The sequence below is a fragment of the Antennarius striatus genome, chromosome 5 (assembly GCF_040054535.1).
Source record: "Antennarius striatus isolate MH-2024 chromosome 5, ASM4005453v1, whole genome shotgun sequence".
In the NCBI taxonomy this organism is placed as follows: Eukaryota; Metazoa; Chordata; class Actinopteri; order Lophiiformes; family Antennariidae; genus Antennarius; species Antennarius striatus.
The window spans coordinates 25,610,678-25,627,900 of record NC_090780.1 but is presented as its reverse complement, the minus strand read 5'-3'; the positions used below and the strand labels follow the sequence as shown (position 1 = coordinate 25,627,900).

The following is a 17,223-nucleotide window of genomic DNA, read 5'->3' as shown; positions in this document are numbered from 1 at the left end:
CACTAAGTCAGGGTTTACCTGAACATGAATGCACCAGGAAGCGCCAACAGAAACTAGACGCGCCTTTTTTTTTACTGCTTTCAAGATCAAGACAACTTTTTTTTAACTGTTTATTCTGGTAATCTAACTAATAGAAAGTCAAAGTCCATGGCTTTGATGTCGACTAATGAGAATCTACTTTGGTAGAGTGTTCGTCGGATTGTCTCTCGGTGGACTATCTCCTTGTGGACCGTCTCATCTTCACTGTGGACTGTTAGCGGCTAGTTGACCATGTCCTCGCTGTGAACTCCCTCTGACTGTCCCTCGGGGGATGGCCCCCCGTCGTCCTCCGGTCCAACCAGACCTTGCAGGTACTTGATGTACTTGATGGCGGCCCTCAGCGTGTCCACCTTACTGAGCCTCTTGTCGGCGCTCTGACCTGGCAGGTGGTCCCTCAGCTTGGCGTACCCCTGGTTGACGCACCGCACCCTCTGGCGCTCCCGCTCGTTTCGCTTCTGGATGAACGCCGGCTCCAGCGGACACTCGTACAGGCCCAGGTGTCCGTGGTGGTGGAAGGGAGGCAGGTAGGGCAAGAGCCCGGGGCCCCGCAGGTGGCCCTTGTAAGGGTCCATCCCCGAGGGATAGAGGAAGTGACCAGTAGAGGGAGACAGACTGAAGTTCAGGTAGGATGGCTGAGAGAAGGTGGAGCTCATCATGTGACCTGTACCAACACCAGGTGAGGAAGAAGACACCTGTGAAAGCAGCAGAGTCCAGGTATTCAGGTTACTCAAACAGACCCTGAACGTCTCACAAGCGGAACGTAGAACCGCACCAACATGAAGGAAGATGTATGGAGTTATAGTGAAAGAACCAAAAATGTCTTTTATATTTGTTTGGCTTTGATGTCAGATTTGTAAACCCTCAACCTTCTCTCCCTGATCTTCATCAGGTCGTCACCTGAAAAGGTTTCCCCTCCACAGGGGAACCTTGTTCAGGTTCATTTGTGGATTTTCTTGACTTAGTGAGGTTGGGTCCATCGGTTCTGTTTGGAGTCATGTCGTTTACAGCTGATGCCCTATTTGATAACTTAGAATCAATAACATGACCAGAACCAATCAGGTCAGTAAAAAGAAATGACTGTCCATCATTTAAGAACGGAAGGTCTGGTCTAATTTAGTATGGTCTTGACTGGTCCGGCTTAATCGGGTCTTGTCTGGTCCGGTCAGGTCTGGTCTGGTCCGATCTGGTCTGGTCTAATTTAGTATGGTCTGGTCTGATCCGGTCAGGTCTGGTCTGATCCGGTCTGGTCTGGCCTGGTCCATTCTGGTCGTGTGTGGTCCGGTCTGAACCCGAAGTCCAGTCACAAAAACCATCAAGCACTACGACAAAACTGGCTGACTGGGAGCCACCCCAGGAACAGAAGAGTGGGGGTCACCTCTGCTGCTGAAGAGAAGGTCACTGGTCTCACAAGCCTCAGGAATCACAAATCAACGTGTGAAACGGTGACGGCTTTGGGGGCACTGAGGGCACACTGAACCAGCATGGCGACCACAGCGTCCTGCAGCGACCTGCCATCCCATCATGTCTTTTCAATAGGGCATCAAACCCACACACAACACTCAGAACCTACGGAGCTCCTGGGAATCGTTCCAGGTGACGACCTCGTGAAGTTCATCGAGAGAGGATCAAGAGTGAGCAAACTGACATCGACGCAAAGAGAAGGGAATCTAGAAACACGTCTGGAGTCGTTTCACCTGGAAACACAGTAAACGTTTCAATGACCAGAAATAATAAGATCAATATTTAGTCGCTATTTCGAGGAATCTGTTATTTGCGTGTGGTTCCTGGAACGCGTAATCGAAAGTAGCAAGGACGCACTGTATACAGAAACATTTATAGATGTAAACATGTAGATGTACAATAGTATACATACACATACTGTATATATAAGTGTACAGCTGTATAGATGTATATTTGTATAAACACACACAACCACACAGATGTACAGTGGTATAGATGTATAGTAGATGTATAGTAGTACAGATACACAGATGTACAGTAGTATAGATGCATAGTAGTATAGATGTATAGTAGTACAGATGTACAGTAGTATAGATGCATAGTAGTATAGATGTATAGTAGTACAGATACACAGATGTACAGTAGTATAGATGCATAGTAGTATAAATGTATAGTAGTACAGATACACAGATGTACAGTAGTATAGATGTATAGTAGTACAGATACACAGATGTACAGTAGTATAGATGCATAGTAGTATAAATGTATAGTAGTACAGATACACAGATGTACAGTGGTATAAATGTATAGTAGTATAGATGCATAGTAGTATAGATACACAGATGTACAGTGGTATAGATGTATAGTAGTATAGATGCATATTAGTATAGATGTACGATAGTACAGATACACAGATGTATAGTAGTATAGATGCATAGTAGTAGATACACAGATGCATAGTAGTATAGATGTATAGTAGTATAGATGTATAGTAGTACACACACACACACACACACACACGTGTTCTCCGTCTCACCTGCAGACGCCGTCGCTCCTGACTGAGGCTTCAGGATGAAGAACTGATGCTCTACTTGCTTTTACTTGCTGAGGCTCCGCCCCTCCAGGTGTGTGATGTGACATCAGGTGATGAGAGAGAAACAGGGGAAGGTTTGTGAATATGGATCCTCGGAGGTTATTGATGGACCATAATGTGAACACTGTCTGATCAGTGCGTCCAGGTTGTTTCGTGATTGATCGGTTATCGGTTTTCTATTCCAGTCGTCAAACATCAAACAGGAGCAACAGACACAAATGAGGGCTCACTGTTTCCTCTTTCTAAATCCCGTGTTTCCACATGAAAGGCTTGTGTGACACACACCCTTCCTCCCATCACACAACACACACTGATGACTGTTTACACACACCTGTAACCCGACACTTACCTGGACTCTGATTCTTCTTCATGGGATTTGACAAGAAGTCAAAGACGCTACGACAAGCTACGACCGTACATTTTGTTAGCGGCAGCGTTCAGGGAACAGGACTATCCCGTTGCCACGGTGACGAGTGTAAATTATCAGGTTGGATGATGGACGTAAAGAAACCTCACAACATCATGTGATGGGAATGTATTCAGGTTTATTTGTTTCGCACCAAATCACGACAGAAATCCAATCAGGTGACCAGAGGAGTGAAGTCCCGCCTCCTAAGGTTCTGGTTCGTTGAGCTGGATGATGGTGATGGTGATGTCATCGCGGTATCTCCGGGCCAGTTCTGGTGGCAGGCTCAGCATCTTAGCTAGGCGGTTCGGCGCCACCGCCCCATACCCGTCGTTCCCGAGGGTGTGGCGGAGCAGGTGGGTGGAGGCATTCTGGTCCTCCAGCACCGACAGGACCCGACCCTTTCTATCCAGCAGGAGGCGCTGCAGGGTGCCCAGAGTCATGCCTGTCCCAGGAATGATGGGTCGCTGCTGCTGAAGGCCTGAACACCAACAGACAACACAACCAATCATCAGTTACTCTGTAACTACAGGTAGTCCTCAACATACAAACACAACTGGTTCCTAGAGGTTGTTCGTAACTTGAATTGTTTGTAAGTCGTTATTGATTAAATTTCAGTCCTCAATCTCCATTTAAAGGTAATTAAAATGTCATTACTACTCTAAATACCAAAGTCCGATTCCCTCAGACTGACCAGGAACTATTACAGGACATTAAAATAACACAGAATAAATAAAATACAGGTTCAAGTCATTTAGAGTTCAGTCGTTCTTGATTATACAGTACGTCGGTTTGAAAAAAAAACCACGGAAAAATATTTTACGTCTGTCCACCGCAAATACTGGACTCTAAAAATCACTAGAACACCCATTAAAGCACATAATATCATGTCAGTGTACAATAAATGAGAATGAAAACATTTAAGCATTAAAATACGTATGTATAGTTTCAATATCTACCGTTATTGGAACATCAAATCAGACATCAAAGCTCTCGTCATTCAGACCTCTGATTGGTCTCCAGACATCAGAGTAATCAGCATTCTGACATCTGATTGGTCTCTAGACATCAAAGCTCTTATAATTCTGACCTGTCAGCTGATCCCCGACCAGCTGGACGACGGTCTGCCGGTGCATCAGCTCCCATAGGCCGTCACTGGCCAGCACCAGGAACTTGTCTGAGGGTCGGATGACGTGTCGGGTGACCTCCGGCTCCGCTATCAGGTAGGGTGGGGTCAAGTAGTGAGGTGGGGGCATCCGGGACACCTCGCTGACCGCAGACAGGACATCCGCTCGCGTTTCGTAGAGCCGACTCAGCATCTCCGCGCTCCATTTGAACCGAAAGTCACCGAACGCCCTGAAGGGTAACAGCACCCCCAGCAGGCGGTCGTGGCGTACCACAGTCTTCTGCTCTGATTCTGGGTGTTCCCCCAGAATCCTTTGCAGCTCATCCTGGTTCTGAGCGTTGTGGTCGTTGGTGAGGCTAACGGCTGACCAACGCCCATCAGACTCCTGCACGCCCAACACCGCCCGACTGTCACCCAAGTTAGCCACATGGAGGACGCCATTGGAGATGTGGGCAACGCACGCCGTGCAGCCTGACAGCGCCACCCGGAGGGGGGAGGACAGAGAGAATGCTTCCGCCGGGAGAGACCCCCACCTGTGGACAGAGAGAGGATGAAGACGGCTTAATGTGGTTCATCACAACCTTAAGACTGATATCCAGAGAGTCGAGGACGATCTAGTCCAATGAGGGCAACCACTAAGAACAGAGGGGCCATCTGATTGGACATTGAATCAGCCAATCAGGATCAGCTGTGTGGAACTCCACCTGGACCTGAAAATGCCGACTCGTGAAACAGACGGACAGGAAGCCTCTAAAGCAGCACCAGAACAAGACAGCCTGGTCCAGAACCTGTAGGTGGTCCTGGTCCAGGACCTGTAGGTGGTACTGGTCCAGAACCTGTAGGTGGTACTGGTCCAGAACCTGTAGTTGGTACTGGTCCAGGACCGTCAGCAGCCTCAGAAGCTGCTGATGGAGATCTAGAAACCGATTGGATGAAGTCAAACATGTGACCATTACAGCTGCTGTCTGCTTTCCTCTATCATCTCTTAGTTAAAATGGAGCTGATGAGGTCAAAGGTCAGAGGTCTTGTTGCTCCTGCCTGAATAGGAAATGTACGACTGTTAGCCTCTAGATTAGCATCGCTGGCACAGCACAAATTTGACTAGTTTTCATGTCAACATGATGGATTGACGTGGAGGAAAAACTGATGAGCAATTTACTTTTTTCTTACTTGTGACTGAGACTAAGCCTGTTCTAGAAGAGGAAGAGATTCTCTTCGTCTGGGTTATTTAATGATGATCATGTGACCCGGCCATCAGAGGTCGGCAATGCTACCGGAGTCAAACTGTGTAAGGACCTGGGTGTGGACATGGACAGGTAGACCTGGGCCTCCACAGAGAGATCGTTGTCAAGGCGACGGAAAGCACTGACCAGTGCTGATGTCACCTGGTCTTTGTCCTGCAGCCAATCAGAGAGGACACGGATAATGACCTCACATGGAACAACTTTCAGCTTTATTATGAAACATTTGCTGCTGTTTCCGTGTATCGAAGACGAAAATATGTGGACTGGAACCGTCATCAGGTCCACTGATGTTCCTAAAGATTCTGGTCCATTATGTAGACCAGTGAAGACTCTTTTTTGTTACCTCCTCTTCGTCGTCCTCGTCTTCGTCCTCAAGACGCTCCTGCCAGTAATTCCGCAGGCTGTGGAAGGAGACGGCCCCCCCGTCGGGGTAGCTGTGGTCTTGGGGGTACTTGTGCCACTCCAGCAGCGGCGGGATGGCCCGTTCCTCCTCCACTGCCTGTTCAAGCTCCGCCAGCGTCCTCCGTGGCAGCGTTGCCACGGCGATGTAATAAAACAACCTCTGGCTGACGGTGTGAGCGCACGCAGGACCGGCGTGGCCATCAAAGACTCCAAACTGCACACTGCTGCCTCCTGGCAGGCAGGTGGCACTGCTGCGACGGTCCTCAACAGGGTGGTTGGAAGGCAACATGTTGCTATGGAAACCCAGGACGCCGTGGGAGGCGGGACCTCGGGAGAGGGTGTGGCTGTATTCGTTGGCCTGGCAACACAAGACAAACTGATCAGTGTGAGCATCTGGTCTGATCTGATCGATGGATTTTCTCACCCTCAGTATTTGATTGATCTGAGTGGAGGTCGTCTGTCCGGCCTCACGCCTCATCCGGTACTTCCTGTTCCCACTGGCTGCTGGGTAATGCTGTCTGGAGAACTCAGGGAGAGGTGGCGGTGAGCAGAAGTAGCAACACTGCTGCAGGTCAAACCAGCCAAATCCACCCAGTGATCCCGCTCTGGTCAGCATGACCAGCGGAGAACGTTCAGGAACCAACGGGAAAACCTGGAGGAAGAAGAAGAACCCAGAAGAACCAGCAGGCTGGAGAAGAAGATGGAGAAATCAGAGTTGGCAGCCAGCCTATTTCCCAATCGGATACGTTTTCTGGTCAGTTTGTGCAGGAAAGTTAAAAAATATTTTACGAGGGTTCTAAAGTGGTTCTGCCCCTCGGTGTCGTATCGCTCTAGAACTTCCTGACTGAAAGTGAAACCCAACGTCTCCGTCAACTCGTCTGGGTTCTTGGTTCAGTTTCCGTTCATCGTCTGGTTCGTTTATCTCAAAGCACATTGGTTGTTCCCACAAAGGTCAAAGATCGTTTTTCTGTTACTTGTTATCTCTGGCTCAACTTTGACTCTGACGGTTTTTATATCCGCCCAGTAATCGGTAACCCATAAACTCTGTGAACTATGGAACCCCTTCACAAGTTCGCTTCAGTGACAGTCAAAACAAACACCGTGACACCGAGTGACCAGAAGTCCACCTTTGGGGTTCACCTTTGGGGTCATGGTGCTTCACTAAACCTCAACAAAGAAACAGGAAGTTCAAACTGGTCACCAGAGCCTGGACTGAACGGACTGAAGACTGAAGTCGGGTCTTAGAGGACCTGTGAGAGTCTGGAGACAAAACAGCGTCTTCGTGCCCCTGGTGGTCCAAACTGTTGGTCTCCTACGGCGCCATGGTTCTTCTAATGTCAGCAACCCCTGAGACCCAACATTCACCAAAATATAAAGCCCTATGGCCCACCCCCCATAACCAGATATTAAGTCATATATTAACCCCCCCATAACCAGATATTAAGTCATATATCAACCCCCCCACAACCAGATATTAAGTCATATATTAACCCCCCCACAACCAGATATTAAGTCATATATTAACCCCCCCACAACCAGATATTAAGTCATATATTAACCCCCCCATAACCAGATATTAAGTCATATATTAACCCCCCCATAACCAGATATTAAGTCATATATCAACCCCCCCATAACCAGATATTAAGTCATATATCAAACCCCCCATAACCAGATATTAAGTCATATATCAACCCCCCCATAACCAGATATTAAGTCATATATTAACCCCCCCACAACCAGATATTAAGTCATATATTAACCCCCCCACAACCAGATATTAAGTCATATATCAACCCCCCCATAACCAGATATTAAGTCATGTGAACCCCACAATAACCACACATTAAGTCATCTATACCCCTCATTAACAAAACATTAAGTCAAGTGTACCCCCCAACAAGAATAACGGTTAACCGACTGAACCGTAACTTTTACCGGGGGTCAAACGGAACTAACGGAACTAACGGCGCTCCGCTGCTTCAGACACGTTAACCTGATCAAAGCGGCGCCAAACGACCCGCGTGTGTGTGTGTGTGTGTGTGTGTCTGTGTGTGTGTGTGTCTGTGTGTGTGTGTGTGTGTGTGTGTGTGTGTGTGTGTGTGTGTGTGTGTGTGTGTGTGTGTGTGTGTTCGCGCGCGCGCGCGCTGGAGGTGGCGGACGGGGGCGGGGGGAGGGGGATCGGGTCACGTGGTGCCGTGTGCAGACCGTGTGCTGCAGTGGATTGAACACAAACAGTTTCGGGTCTGAGGTGAGTTCGAATCCCGCCGATCAATCCGTCGTTCCCCCCGCGCGGGGGGACCCCCCGCCGCCGCGCGCGGGGCCCGTCCGTCCCGGTGACTCACGCGCAGAGGAGGCGCGCGGCGCGGACGGGTTCCCGTTGTTAGCTCGACTGTACAGCGGAGCTAACCTGCTAACATGCTAGTTGACAATATGAACGCGCGAGGCCTGCGTGCGGGACCGATGTCCGAGCGCGCGGCGGGAGCCCCGCGGGCCCAGGCCGGGGCGCGAGCCTCCTCCGCGGGGCTCGAGCCGCGGGGCGGCGGCGGGCCGCGGGCCGCGGGGCTCCCGGTGGATGCTGCTCGGTAACGGGCTCCGTTAGCCCCCCCGGACCCCCCTCCCTTATAACCGCGGTCCAACACGAGGCGCGTGTCTCTGTGGGGAGACGTGACGTGAAGCTGGAGGACAGGTGCTTCACAGGTGGGGGGGTCACGGGTCCTGACCGGGTCGTGGGACCCCCCAGGAGGTCAGCCGGGGTTTGGCAGCAAATCTACCTTCACACCCAGGGGGTGTCAGGCTAACTTGTAGATCAGTGAAAAGTTGGGAGAACACCGAAATGTTTCTGGGGGGTGGGGGTCGTGACGGTCTTCATACGTGAGGATGGAGGCACTGGTGCCGCAGTGCATGATGGGATATGACGGAGATGAAGTTTGCAGACCGGAACCAAACCCGTGACAAATATCTGTGGGCTTTAGGAATTTGCCTCCGCATTACCTCCTTTGTCTGTATTTGTGAACCTCATAAGCCCCTCCCCTTCCCGCCACGCCGAGGGCGGGACGTTTCCTTTTCCTGATTGTGGAAATATTGGATGGTTCAATCTGCGGACTCCTAGTATTCTGCATTTTGGCGCGTCTGAGATCGACTCCAGCTGTGACGATGAAGATGAACGTCTGACATCTGCTAGCAACTGCTAGCATTAGCTGTCAGCTAGTTCAGTGTGGGGGCGACAGGTCCGGGATCTCCCCGTGAGATCGACCATGATGCCGCAGGGACATCAGGGGCAACATCGAGTTTCCTGATTCTTTGGATGATTTTCATGTTGTCAGAAATCGTTCTGCGCTACCTTAGCCTCCCCTTGTTAGCAATGTGGTCTTCCCACCAGAAGGTGGCGCCTGCAGGCTGTTATTACCTGTTGCTTACAAAAAAAACGCAACAAAATCGAGATGTTCTCTTTTTTTTAGTTTGAACGCAACTTTTCACACCTGATGTCTTTCTGTGTGTGTGTGTGTGTGTGTGTGTGTGTGTGTGTGTGTGTGTGTGTGTGTGTGTGTGTGCAGTCGTCGTCGTGGTGATGAGCAGTAATGAGTGTTTCGGGTGTGGCCGCAGCGGCCACTGGATGAAGAACTGTCCCAGTAACCCTCGAGGACGAGGGAAGAGTCGCAGCCGAGTCAAAGGTGACGCCGAGACACATTCAAACACAGACATGTTTGGCTGTTGGCTGGTGCTTTTATTTTGAAGACAGGAAGTTACGCGTAAGCCAGCTGCTGATGAAGCGTCATGTGACCTGAGCTGTCCGTTAAACACGTGACCCACCTGTGTTCCAGATCTGTTCTGTTACCGCTGTGGAGAACCGGGACACGTGGCCAGAGACTGTGAGCGGACTGAGGACGGTGAGCACACACACGGGTTTAGGTTGGGTTTAAGTCGAGTTTAGGGGTAGTCCCGCACAGATCGGGCTTAGTTTAGGTATAAGTCGGGCTGAGGGTTAGTCCCACGCAGATCAGGTTTAGATTGGGTTAAATTTAGTTCTCCAAAGATTGGTGTTTAGGTTAGGTTGAAGTCGAGTCTAGGCTACGTCCCACACAGATTAGGTTAGGGTTAGTCCTGAACAGATCGGGTTTAGGTTAGTTTTAGAATTAGTCCTCCACAGATCAGCGTTTAGGTTGGGTTTAGGTAAGTCCCCATAGATTGGGGTTTGGTTTGGTTCGATTAAAGGACTAGATTGTACGATCCCCAGGACTAAGCATGGCAGGGGTGTCCTCCACCCCGAGCCAAGCTTGCTAGTCCCGCACAGATCGGGGTTTAGGTTGAGTTTAGGTTAGGTTTAGGGTTAGTCCTTGGTGTCTTTCTGGCATGTAACCTCCTTTTTCATCAAATCCTACATTTCCCACAATGCAACCTGACCCATAAGTAGCTGTGTGGTACATTTGCTAGTAGCAGCTAACAGGGTGAAGCAGAGTGACGTCATTCTGATTATTCAGGTGTAGCAGGATGCTGACTAGTGATCAAGTTAAGGTTTACCAACCCAGATCTAAAAGTCACTGACCAGGACTAACTCTGATTGTGAACCCCGCTGCGTAACGGTGTAAGCAGTGATGTCACCTGTGATGTCATCCCCCCAGCCTGTTATAACTGCGGCAGAGGAGGTCACATCTCCAGAGACTGTAAGGAACCCAAGAAGGAGCGGGAGCACCTGTGCTACACCTGTGGGAAGGCTGGTCACATGGCCCGCGACTGCGACCACGCCCACGAGCAGAAGTGCTACTCCTGCGGCGACTTTGGACACATCCAGAAATGCTGCGAGAAGGTCAAGTGCTATAGGTGAGCTAACGCTACGGGCGAGCTAACAGCTAGGGGTAAACTAGCGTCGCTAGCTTTGGCTGATGGTGTGTTTTTGTGTTTTCCCCACAGGTGTGGTGAGATCGGCCACGTTGCTGTCCACTGCGGCAAGACGGAGTCGAAGTGAGGAGGTGGGAAGTCAAGTCATCTGGCCAAGGAGCGTACCGCAGAGGCCACACCCATCCGCCCACCTCGCCCTCTTTTATCGCTCTGGCTACATTCACACGGCAGGACAAAGTGGAAAAGAAATCTGATGTTTTTGTTTAAATGCGACTCCGATTTTTTGTTTCAGGGCAGCGTGAGCGGCGCGCATCACCCGGAATCCGACGTTTTCATTTGGAACCTTGTTCACACATGGTCGTGAATCAGATCGGATTCCTGCTGATGTGAAGCAGTGGGAACAGTCGCATCAGAATTCATTTGTTGATGTTTTTTTTGGGGGGGGTTTTCTACCACTGAGCGTGCTCACGGTAACGTTTTTTGTAAGCAATGGTGGCAACGACAGCGACCAGGTTTGGAAATTTAAATGTGAAGTTGCTGCGGTCGTTATCCGCGTGTAGTTTCGGTCGGGCGCCGCCGCCGCTAACAAACGCGTCAATGATGGACTGACGTATCGGAAAATATCATCAGATCAGAGAAAAATCTCAACTTTCACCTGGAATGTGAATGTAGCCTCTCTTCTTTCTCTTTATTCATGCCTGAAGTCCTCCTCTTCTCATTGGTCCAGAAGCCTTTCAGTCAGATGAAGGGGCGGGCGCTAAAAATCAAATTTCTTCTGCACTTCTAAAGGAAAAAAACTTTTTTGTTTTAAGGTTTGTGTTTTAGACATGATGTACAAAGCTTTATATAAGAATCCTTTCTGCCCAGATGATTGGCTGAATCGAGTTATGAAATGAAATTAATTTAGCCCCTCCCCCAAAAAGGGGCGGGGCTGTAACAGAAGGAAAACAGGTTGCAGAGGGTTCTTTACTCCAACATGGGGACTGAGTTTTCTGCATAAAACAAAGTTGGTCAGAAGGAATCATGTTAATCTCCAGCAAACTGCCAATCACCTCATAGGGATGGTCACATGGAACAAACAAGCCAATCAGGGCAGGTCAACTAAAGGAATGTTAAGGGTTATTATTTAAACGCGATGCGTTGCTGTTTGAGCCGGATGGAGCGACTCACCGATGAGACGATAACAATTAATGGAAAAAAAATACATTTAAAAAAATGACACTTTTATGTTTGCAGAGAAATGTTTTCACACAAAAACTCCAAATGTTATTTTTGTACAATAAATCACTTAGAGCTACTGTAAAAATGTCATTTGGCTATAAGTTTAACCTGACAATAAAAATAAGGAGGAGCTGAGACACACTCCTGACTCATTGATTTATTTCATTAGAAGAGTCCAACGAGGTTGACGCATCGATCACCAGTGATCAATACAAGTGCTGGGTGTGTGCGGGCTGACGTGGATGCGAAGGTTGTGTGTAAGACAGCTGTATTGAGGTGGAATAGAACAGAATAAAACAGTAAAGCAGACTAGAGGATTAGAATGGGATAGTCTACAATTGATTACACTAGATTAGGGTAGAATGTAACACTAGAATAATAAGACAGGATTGATTCACTTTTAAAAATACACGCTGGAACTTGACAAATATAATACATTTTTTGTTTTATAATTATTGTGTTTTGATTCAACAAGTCTCTTAAAAAAATTATTTGCATTTAGATTTCAAACACATTCTGAAAGTATTTTTTTGTGTAGAAATTCAACTAGATTTGAATGACGTCAATCTGACGTCGGCAGTTTGTTGGGTCACAATAAAATATATATTTTTACATTTCATTTGAATAAATTTTAGTGTCTTGTCATAAATACACATACATTAGTTAATTTAGTTTAGTTTTTAATTCCACGGTGAATTATTATAAAAGTCGTCATAAGCGGAACCGGAAAAAGAAATAGATGACGTACTTCCTGTCTGTTCCGGCTAGTCTTCCGGGCTAAAATATTTCAGAAGTTTACGTGAATTATTAATAAAACCTCTCAGCCAACATGGTGAGCAGCGAACATTTACACTTCTAACATCAACGCGTAGTTGTTTAAGGTTTAAATCCACGTCTAGTCGTTATTTAGCAGCCGATAACTACACTGATATCACCGCTGGTGCGTTTGTCAACGTGCTAACCTAGCATGCCGACATGCTAACCTGACTGTTTAGCTCGTTAGCTGCGTTCAGATTTTACATCTAATTAAAAATAACGTAACTAATTATATTTGGACAATAATTTTCCGGGTTGGATTTTCACATTGTATTTTCATTCTTTCATACTGCAGACATTTCGAAATGTTTAAAAAAAAGTTTAAATAAATCTGAAGCCTTCCAGGAATTAATAATTGATTTTTTTTCTAAATATCTAATTAGTTTTTAGGGTTTAATACATTTTATACACTTATTGTTATAGATTCACCTGAATGCAGGTGAAGAATCTACTGGGTGAAGGTTTGTAATAACTGGTTCATCTGAACGGAGGGATTTGATTGGATGAAAGTCAAGTTGTCTGAAGCCTTCAAACATTAAAACCATTAAAACAGTTATAAGTTCCTCATCCGGTTGGATTTATTATTATTATTATTATTATTCACCTTTACCTGGACGAGATCCTACACACATCTGAAATGTCGACAGACTTTAAATGGGATGAAACGTAAGTCTGGTCCTTTGAGTTGGATCTTGGTTCTGTTGGTTCTGACCCAAACCAGGAAGTGTCCTGTGTCGTCTTTACCCGTGATGTCAGCGTGGAAGCAGCTGTTCTGGGATCAGGTTCTGGTTTTGTGTTCTCACTACATCTGTTTGTTTCCACAGGCGAGAAATGCAGAGAAGGCGATGTAAGTACCGGACCGGACCTGTGACGGGTCACAGAACGTGTGAACATGTGGTTCTGGTTCAGCTGCTGGACCAGAACGGTTCTGTCACCTAAACGCTTCTCTCGTGTTTCTCAGGACGGCGCTGGCTCGCTTCAGACAGGCTCAGCTGGAGGAGGGAAAAGTCAAGGTCAGTCCGACTACGGTCCGTCCGTCTGTCTGCCTGTCTGTCTGCTCTACTGACCGGTCCTGTCTGCCTGCAGGAGAGGAGGCCTTTCCTGGCATCGGAGTGCAATGAACTTCCCAAAGCGGAGAAGTGGAGGCGACAGGTAGGGGTGGAGGGTAAACTCTGGTTCTGGTCAGGGGCTTGTGGATCCGTTTGGGACGTCTCGTCCTCCTGCAGGACTCAAACATTCATCCACCAGTTTGTAGTGTTAGCTCCGCCCCCTGCAAGAACCACCGGCTGCTCTGTTTCCCATCATGCAGTCTGATAACCTGAAACTACATTACCCACGATGCTTAGCTGTTGCCCCCAAGGGGACAGTGAACAATGTCAGTGGATAAGGCTCTTCAGTTGGTTGTTGGTTATTGAAGTGTGTGTGTGTGTGTGTGTGTGTGTGTGTGTGTGTGTGTGTGTGTGTGTGTGTGTGTGTGTGTGTGTGTGTTCTGTTTTTCTTTCAGATCATCAGTGAGATCTCAAAGAAAGTGGCTCAGATCCAGAACGGTAAAAACCACCCGTCTGTCTCTGACCCGTCTGTCTCTGACCCGTCTGTCTCTCACCCGTCTGTCTCTCACCCGTCTGTCTCTCACCCGTCTGTCTCTCACCCGTCTGTCTCTCACCCGTCTGTCTCTCACCCGTCTGTCTCTCACCCGTCTGTCTGCAGCTGGTCTGGGTGAGTTCAGGATTCGGGATCTGAACGATGAGATCAACAAGCTGCTGAGAGAAAAACGTCACTGGGAGGTCCGGATCAAAGAGCTGGGAGGGTCCGACCACCGAGTGAGTACTAGTTTAACTAACCCTAACCCGACTAGTCAGGGAGTAGTACTAGTTTAACTAACCCTAACCCAACTAGTCAGTGAGTAGTACTAGTTTAACTAACCCTAACCCGACTAGTCAGTGAGTAGTACTAGTTTAACTAGCCCTAACCTGACTCACTGATTAGTACTGGTTTAACTAACCCTAACCCGACTCTGTGACTAGTACTAGTCTAACTAACTAACCCGTTGCAGCGCTTCGGGCCCCGGATGTTGGACCACGAGGGGAAGGAGGTCCCGGGGAATCGTGGGTATAAATACTTCGGCGCCGCCAGAGACCTGCCCGGCGTCCGCGAGCTGTTTGAGACGGAGCGTACGTCCGCCTTCACTTCCTGCTTCACTCTGAGCCGTGTGACACTGAACCGCTCTCTGATTGGCCCTAACTGATCATGTGACCCCCCAGCCGCCCCGGCGCAGAGGAAGACGAGGGGGGAGCTGATGAAGGACGTGGACGCCGAGTACTATGGCTACAGAGACGAGGACGACGGCGTGCTGCTCCCCCTGGAGGCCGAGTACGAGAAACAAGGTGGGTCAGCACTCAGATCGACGCGTCGATCGATCATGACCGATCAGTCGATCGATCGGTCACGCGTGTGGCGTGTGTGCAGCCGTGTCGGAGGCGGTTCAGAGGTGGAGAACCGAGAAGGAGTCCCGCCTGGCAGGAGAGAAGCAGGAGGAGGAAGAGGAGGAGAACATCTACACCGCCCAGGCCCAGGAGGTGAGCGGGCCCCAGGCCTTCCAGGACATTCCAGGGGTTTCCAGGAGTTTTTCCAGGATGTATTGATTGATCAGAGGTTGTTTTCCGTTCACGTGTCGCCGTGTTTCTTTCAGCCTGAAGACGATCAGCAGGGCGAGGAGGAGGGAGACGAGGACGGGAACACCTTCATCGCTCACGTCCCGGTGCCCTCACAGAAGGAGGTGAGACAGCTGCTGATGCCCCGTCTGTCTCTGACCCGTCTGTCTCTGACCCGTGTGTCTCTCACCCGTCTGTCTCTGACCCGTCTGTCTCTGACCCGTCTGTCTCTGACCCGTCTGTCTCTCACCCGTCTGTCTCTCACCCGTCTGTCTCTCACCCGTCTGTCTCTCACCCGTCTGTCTCTCACCCGTCTGTCTCTCACCCGTCTGTCTCTCACCCGTCTGTCTCTCACCCGTCTGTCTCTGACCCGTCTGTCTCTCACCTGCCTGTCTCTCACCCGTCTGTCTCAGGTGGAGGAGGCTCTGGTCAGGAGGAAGAAGATGGAGCTACTCCAGCGTTACGCCAGCGAGGCGCTCCAGGCTCAGAGTCAAACGGCCAGAACGCTGCTGGGACTGTAACCCGTCTGTCTTCAACCCGTCTGTCTGACGGCGGCGCTGCTTCGTTTTTCTACTTCATCGCTTTTTCATTAAATGTTTTTCAGCTACATTTGTTGTCGTTGTTTTTTATTAAATAAAGAGTCTGGACGCGATTAAACTGGATGTTGTACTAATCCACCACCCCTTAAAGCACATGTGTCAAAGCTCAAGGCCCGGGGGCCGAATGTGGCCCACCACATCACTATATGTGGCCCCCCAGAGCATGAAAAGTCAGTGACTAAAAATGAATAGGTCAAAAGTGTGCTTAAAGTAATTGACGCGATTTTGAACTCCGACAAAAACACTTTGAACAAAGTTAACGTCCTAACTTGTGTCTGATGTTATTTTTCTTTATTGATTGATAGTTTGATCCTTGATTGATGGAGTTCTGTAGGTTTAATAACCTGACAAATGAAAAGGATTTATGTTAGAACAGAGAAACAAACAAACAAGTTTTTTCTGTCTAACTGTAATGTTTGGAACTAGAATCAGTCAGAAATTCAGTTATTTAACATTAAGGAGTAGTTACATTTAGTTACATTACACTGAGTTACATTTAGTTACATTTATTAGTTACATTAAGGAGTAGTTACATTTAGTTACATTACACTGAGTTACATTTAGTTACATTTATTAGTTACATTAAGGAGTAGTTACATTTAGTTACATTACACTGAGTTACATTTAGTTACATTTATTAGTTACATTAAGGAGTAGTTACATTTAGTTACATTACACTGAGTTACATTTAGTTACATTTATTAGTTACATTAAGGAGTAGTTACATTTAGTTACATTACACTGAGTTACATTTAGTTACATTTATTAGTTACATTAAGGAGTAGTTACATTTAGTTACATTTATTAGTTACATTAAGGAGTAGTTACATTTAGTTACATTACACCGAGTTATTTAGTTACATTTATTAGTTACATTAAGGAGTAGTTACATGTAGTTACATTTATTAGTTACATCTGGCCCTTAGAGGACAGCCGTTATGCTGATGTAAAAATATTGTCTGACACTGAACCAGTTTGTGACGATATGTTGTGGACCGTCGTCAAACCGGTCTGATGGTTGAGTTTAGATTTGGGTCACAAAACAAAAAAATCTTTAAAAATAAGATTAAAAAAAGGAGCTTTAACCTGAACTCTCCTCCTCTCTTTCTCTCTCTCTCTGTCTCTCCTCATGCGAGTTCAATCTTTCTCTTGATTGGTGGCAGCATTCCGCAGCATGTGATTGGCTAATTAATGGCTGACCAGACGCTGCATGTGATGTCATGTGAGGAGGAAAAGTGCTGTCAGGAGCATTTCATCAGTCTGACGCCCCATGAGACACAAACACAACGAGCCCAGACGGTGGACGTGAAGAAACGAGTAGCCTCG

At 47.9% G+C, this 17,223-nt stretch overlaps 4 protein-coding genes across 5 annotated transcripts; 2 read left to right on the top strand and 2 right to left on the bottom strand.

Annotated features, from left to right (window-relative positions):
* Positions 1 to 260: 260 nt before the first annotated feature.
* Positions 261 to 866, bottom strand: LOC137595644 (achaete-scute homolog 5-like). Its single transcript, XM_068315858.1, has one exon. It carries the CDS (start codon positions 693 to 695, stop codon positions 261 to 263), a length of 435 nt encoding a protein of 144 aa, XP_068171959.1. The 5' UTR covers positions 696 to 866.
* A 1,463-nt stretch (positions 867 to 2,329) lies between these two features.
* LOC137595661 (pyruvate dehydrogenase [acetyl-transferring]-phosphatase 1, mitochondrial-like) lies at positions 2,330 to 9,300 on the bottom strand. 2 transcript variants are annotated; one of them, XM_068315876.1, is made up of 6 exons: positions 8,646 to 9,300; positions 6,196 to 6,423; positions 5,713 to 6,129; positions 5,422 to 5,522; positions 4,090 to 4,658; positions 2,331 to 3,480 (listed from the first exon to the last, which is right to left on the bottom strand). In XM_068315876.1, exons 1-6 carry the CDS (start codon positions 8,760 to 8,762, stop codon positions 3,206 to 3,208), a joined length of 1,707 nt encoding a protein of 568 aa, XP_068171977.1. In that variant the 5' UTR covers positions 8,763 to 9,300; the 3' UTR covers positions 2,331 to 3,205. The 2 variants fall into 2 exon arrangements, with proteins under 2 accessions (XP_068171976.1, XP_068171977.1); XM_068315875.1 differs by having other exon boundaries at positions 2,330 to 3,480; positions 5,713 to 6,423.
* Positions 7,937 to 11,972, top strand: cnbpb (CCHC-type zinc finger, nucleic acid binding protein b). Its single transcript, XM_068315877.1, has 5 exons — positions 7,937 to 8,022; positions 9,329 to 9,445; positions 9,596 to 9,661; positions 10,394 to 10,592; positions 10,683 to 11,972. The coding sequence occupies exons 2-5, from the start codon at positions 9,343 to 9,345 to the stop codon at positions 10,735 to 10,737; spliced, it is 423 nt and encodes a 140-aa protein (XP_068171978.1). The 5' UTR covers positions 7,937 to 8,022; positions 9,329 to 9,342; the 3' UTR covers positions 10,738 to 11,972.
* A 599-nt stretch (positions 11,973 to 12,571) lies between these two features.
* isy1 (ISY1 splicing factor homolog) lies at positions 12,572 to 15,907 on the top strand. The gene is made up of 11 exons (XM_068315693.1): positions 12,572 to 12,663; positions 13,472 to 13,494; positions 13,609 to 13,660; positions 13,734 to 13,799; positions 14,152 to 14,194; positions 14,355 to 14,467; positions 14,701 to 14,818; positions 14,909 to 15,031; positions 15,114 to 15,223; positions 15,337 to 15,423; positions 15,712 to 15,907. The coding sequence occupies exons 1-11, from the start codon at positions 12,661 to 12,663 to the stop codon at positions 15,817 to 15,819; spliced, it is 846 nt and encodes a 281-aa protein (XP_068171794.1). The 5' UTR covers positions 12,572 to 12,660; the 3' UTR covers positions 15,820 to 15,907.
* The last annotated feature ends 1,316 nt before the right edge of the window (positions 15,908 to 17,223 follow it).

What these genes read in the sequence shown, in the direction of transcription:
- LOC137595644 (XM_068315858.1), bottom strand. Translation starts at nt 695, where the DNA reads ATGATGAGCTCCACCTTCTCTCAGCCATCCTACCTGAACTTCAGTCTG.
- LOC137595661 (XM_068315875.1), bottom strand. Translation starts at nt 8,762, where the DNA reads ATGCGGAGGCAAATTCCTAAAGCCCACAGATATTTGTCACGGGTTTGG. An exon ending in ACGAGGACGACGAAGAGGAG is followed by an intron (nt 5,523 to 5,712) that starts GTAACAAAAAAG and finishes GATTGGCTGCAG; the next exon opens with GACAAAGACCAGGTGACATC. An exon ending in CTGTCCATGTCCACACCCAG is followed by an intron (nt 4,659 to 5,421) that starts GTCCTTACACAG and finishes CTCTGTCCACAG; the next exon opens with GTGGGGGTCTCTCCCGGCGG.
- cnbpb (XM_068315877.1), top strand. Translation starts at nt 9,343, where the DNA reads ATGAGCAGTAATGAGTGTTTCGGGTGTGGCCGCAGCGGCCACTGGATG. An exon ending in CTGTGAGCGGACTGAGGACG is followed by an intron (nt 9,662 to 10,393) that starts GTGAGCACACAC and finishes TCATCCCCCCAG; the next exon opens with CCTGTTATAACTGCGGCAGA. An exon ending in GAGAAGGTCAAGTGCTATAG is followed by an intron (nt 10,593 to 10,682) that starts GTGAGCTAACGC and finishes TTTTCCCCACAG; the next exon opens with GTGTGGTGAGATCGGCCACG.
- isy1 (XM_068315693.1), top strand. An exon ending in TGGGAGGGTCCGACCACCGA is followed by an intron (nt 14,468 to 14,700) that starts GTGAGTACTAGT and finishes AACCCGTTGCAG; the next exon opens with CGCTTCGGGCCCCGGATGTT. An exon ending in ACACCGCCCAGGCCCAGGAG is followed by an intron (nt 15,224 to 15,336) that starts GTGAGCGGGCCC and finishes TGTTTCTTTCAG; the next exon opens with CCTGAAGACGATCAGCAGGG.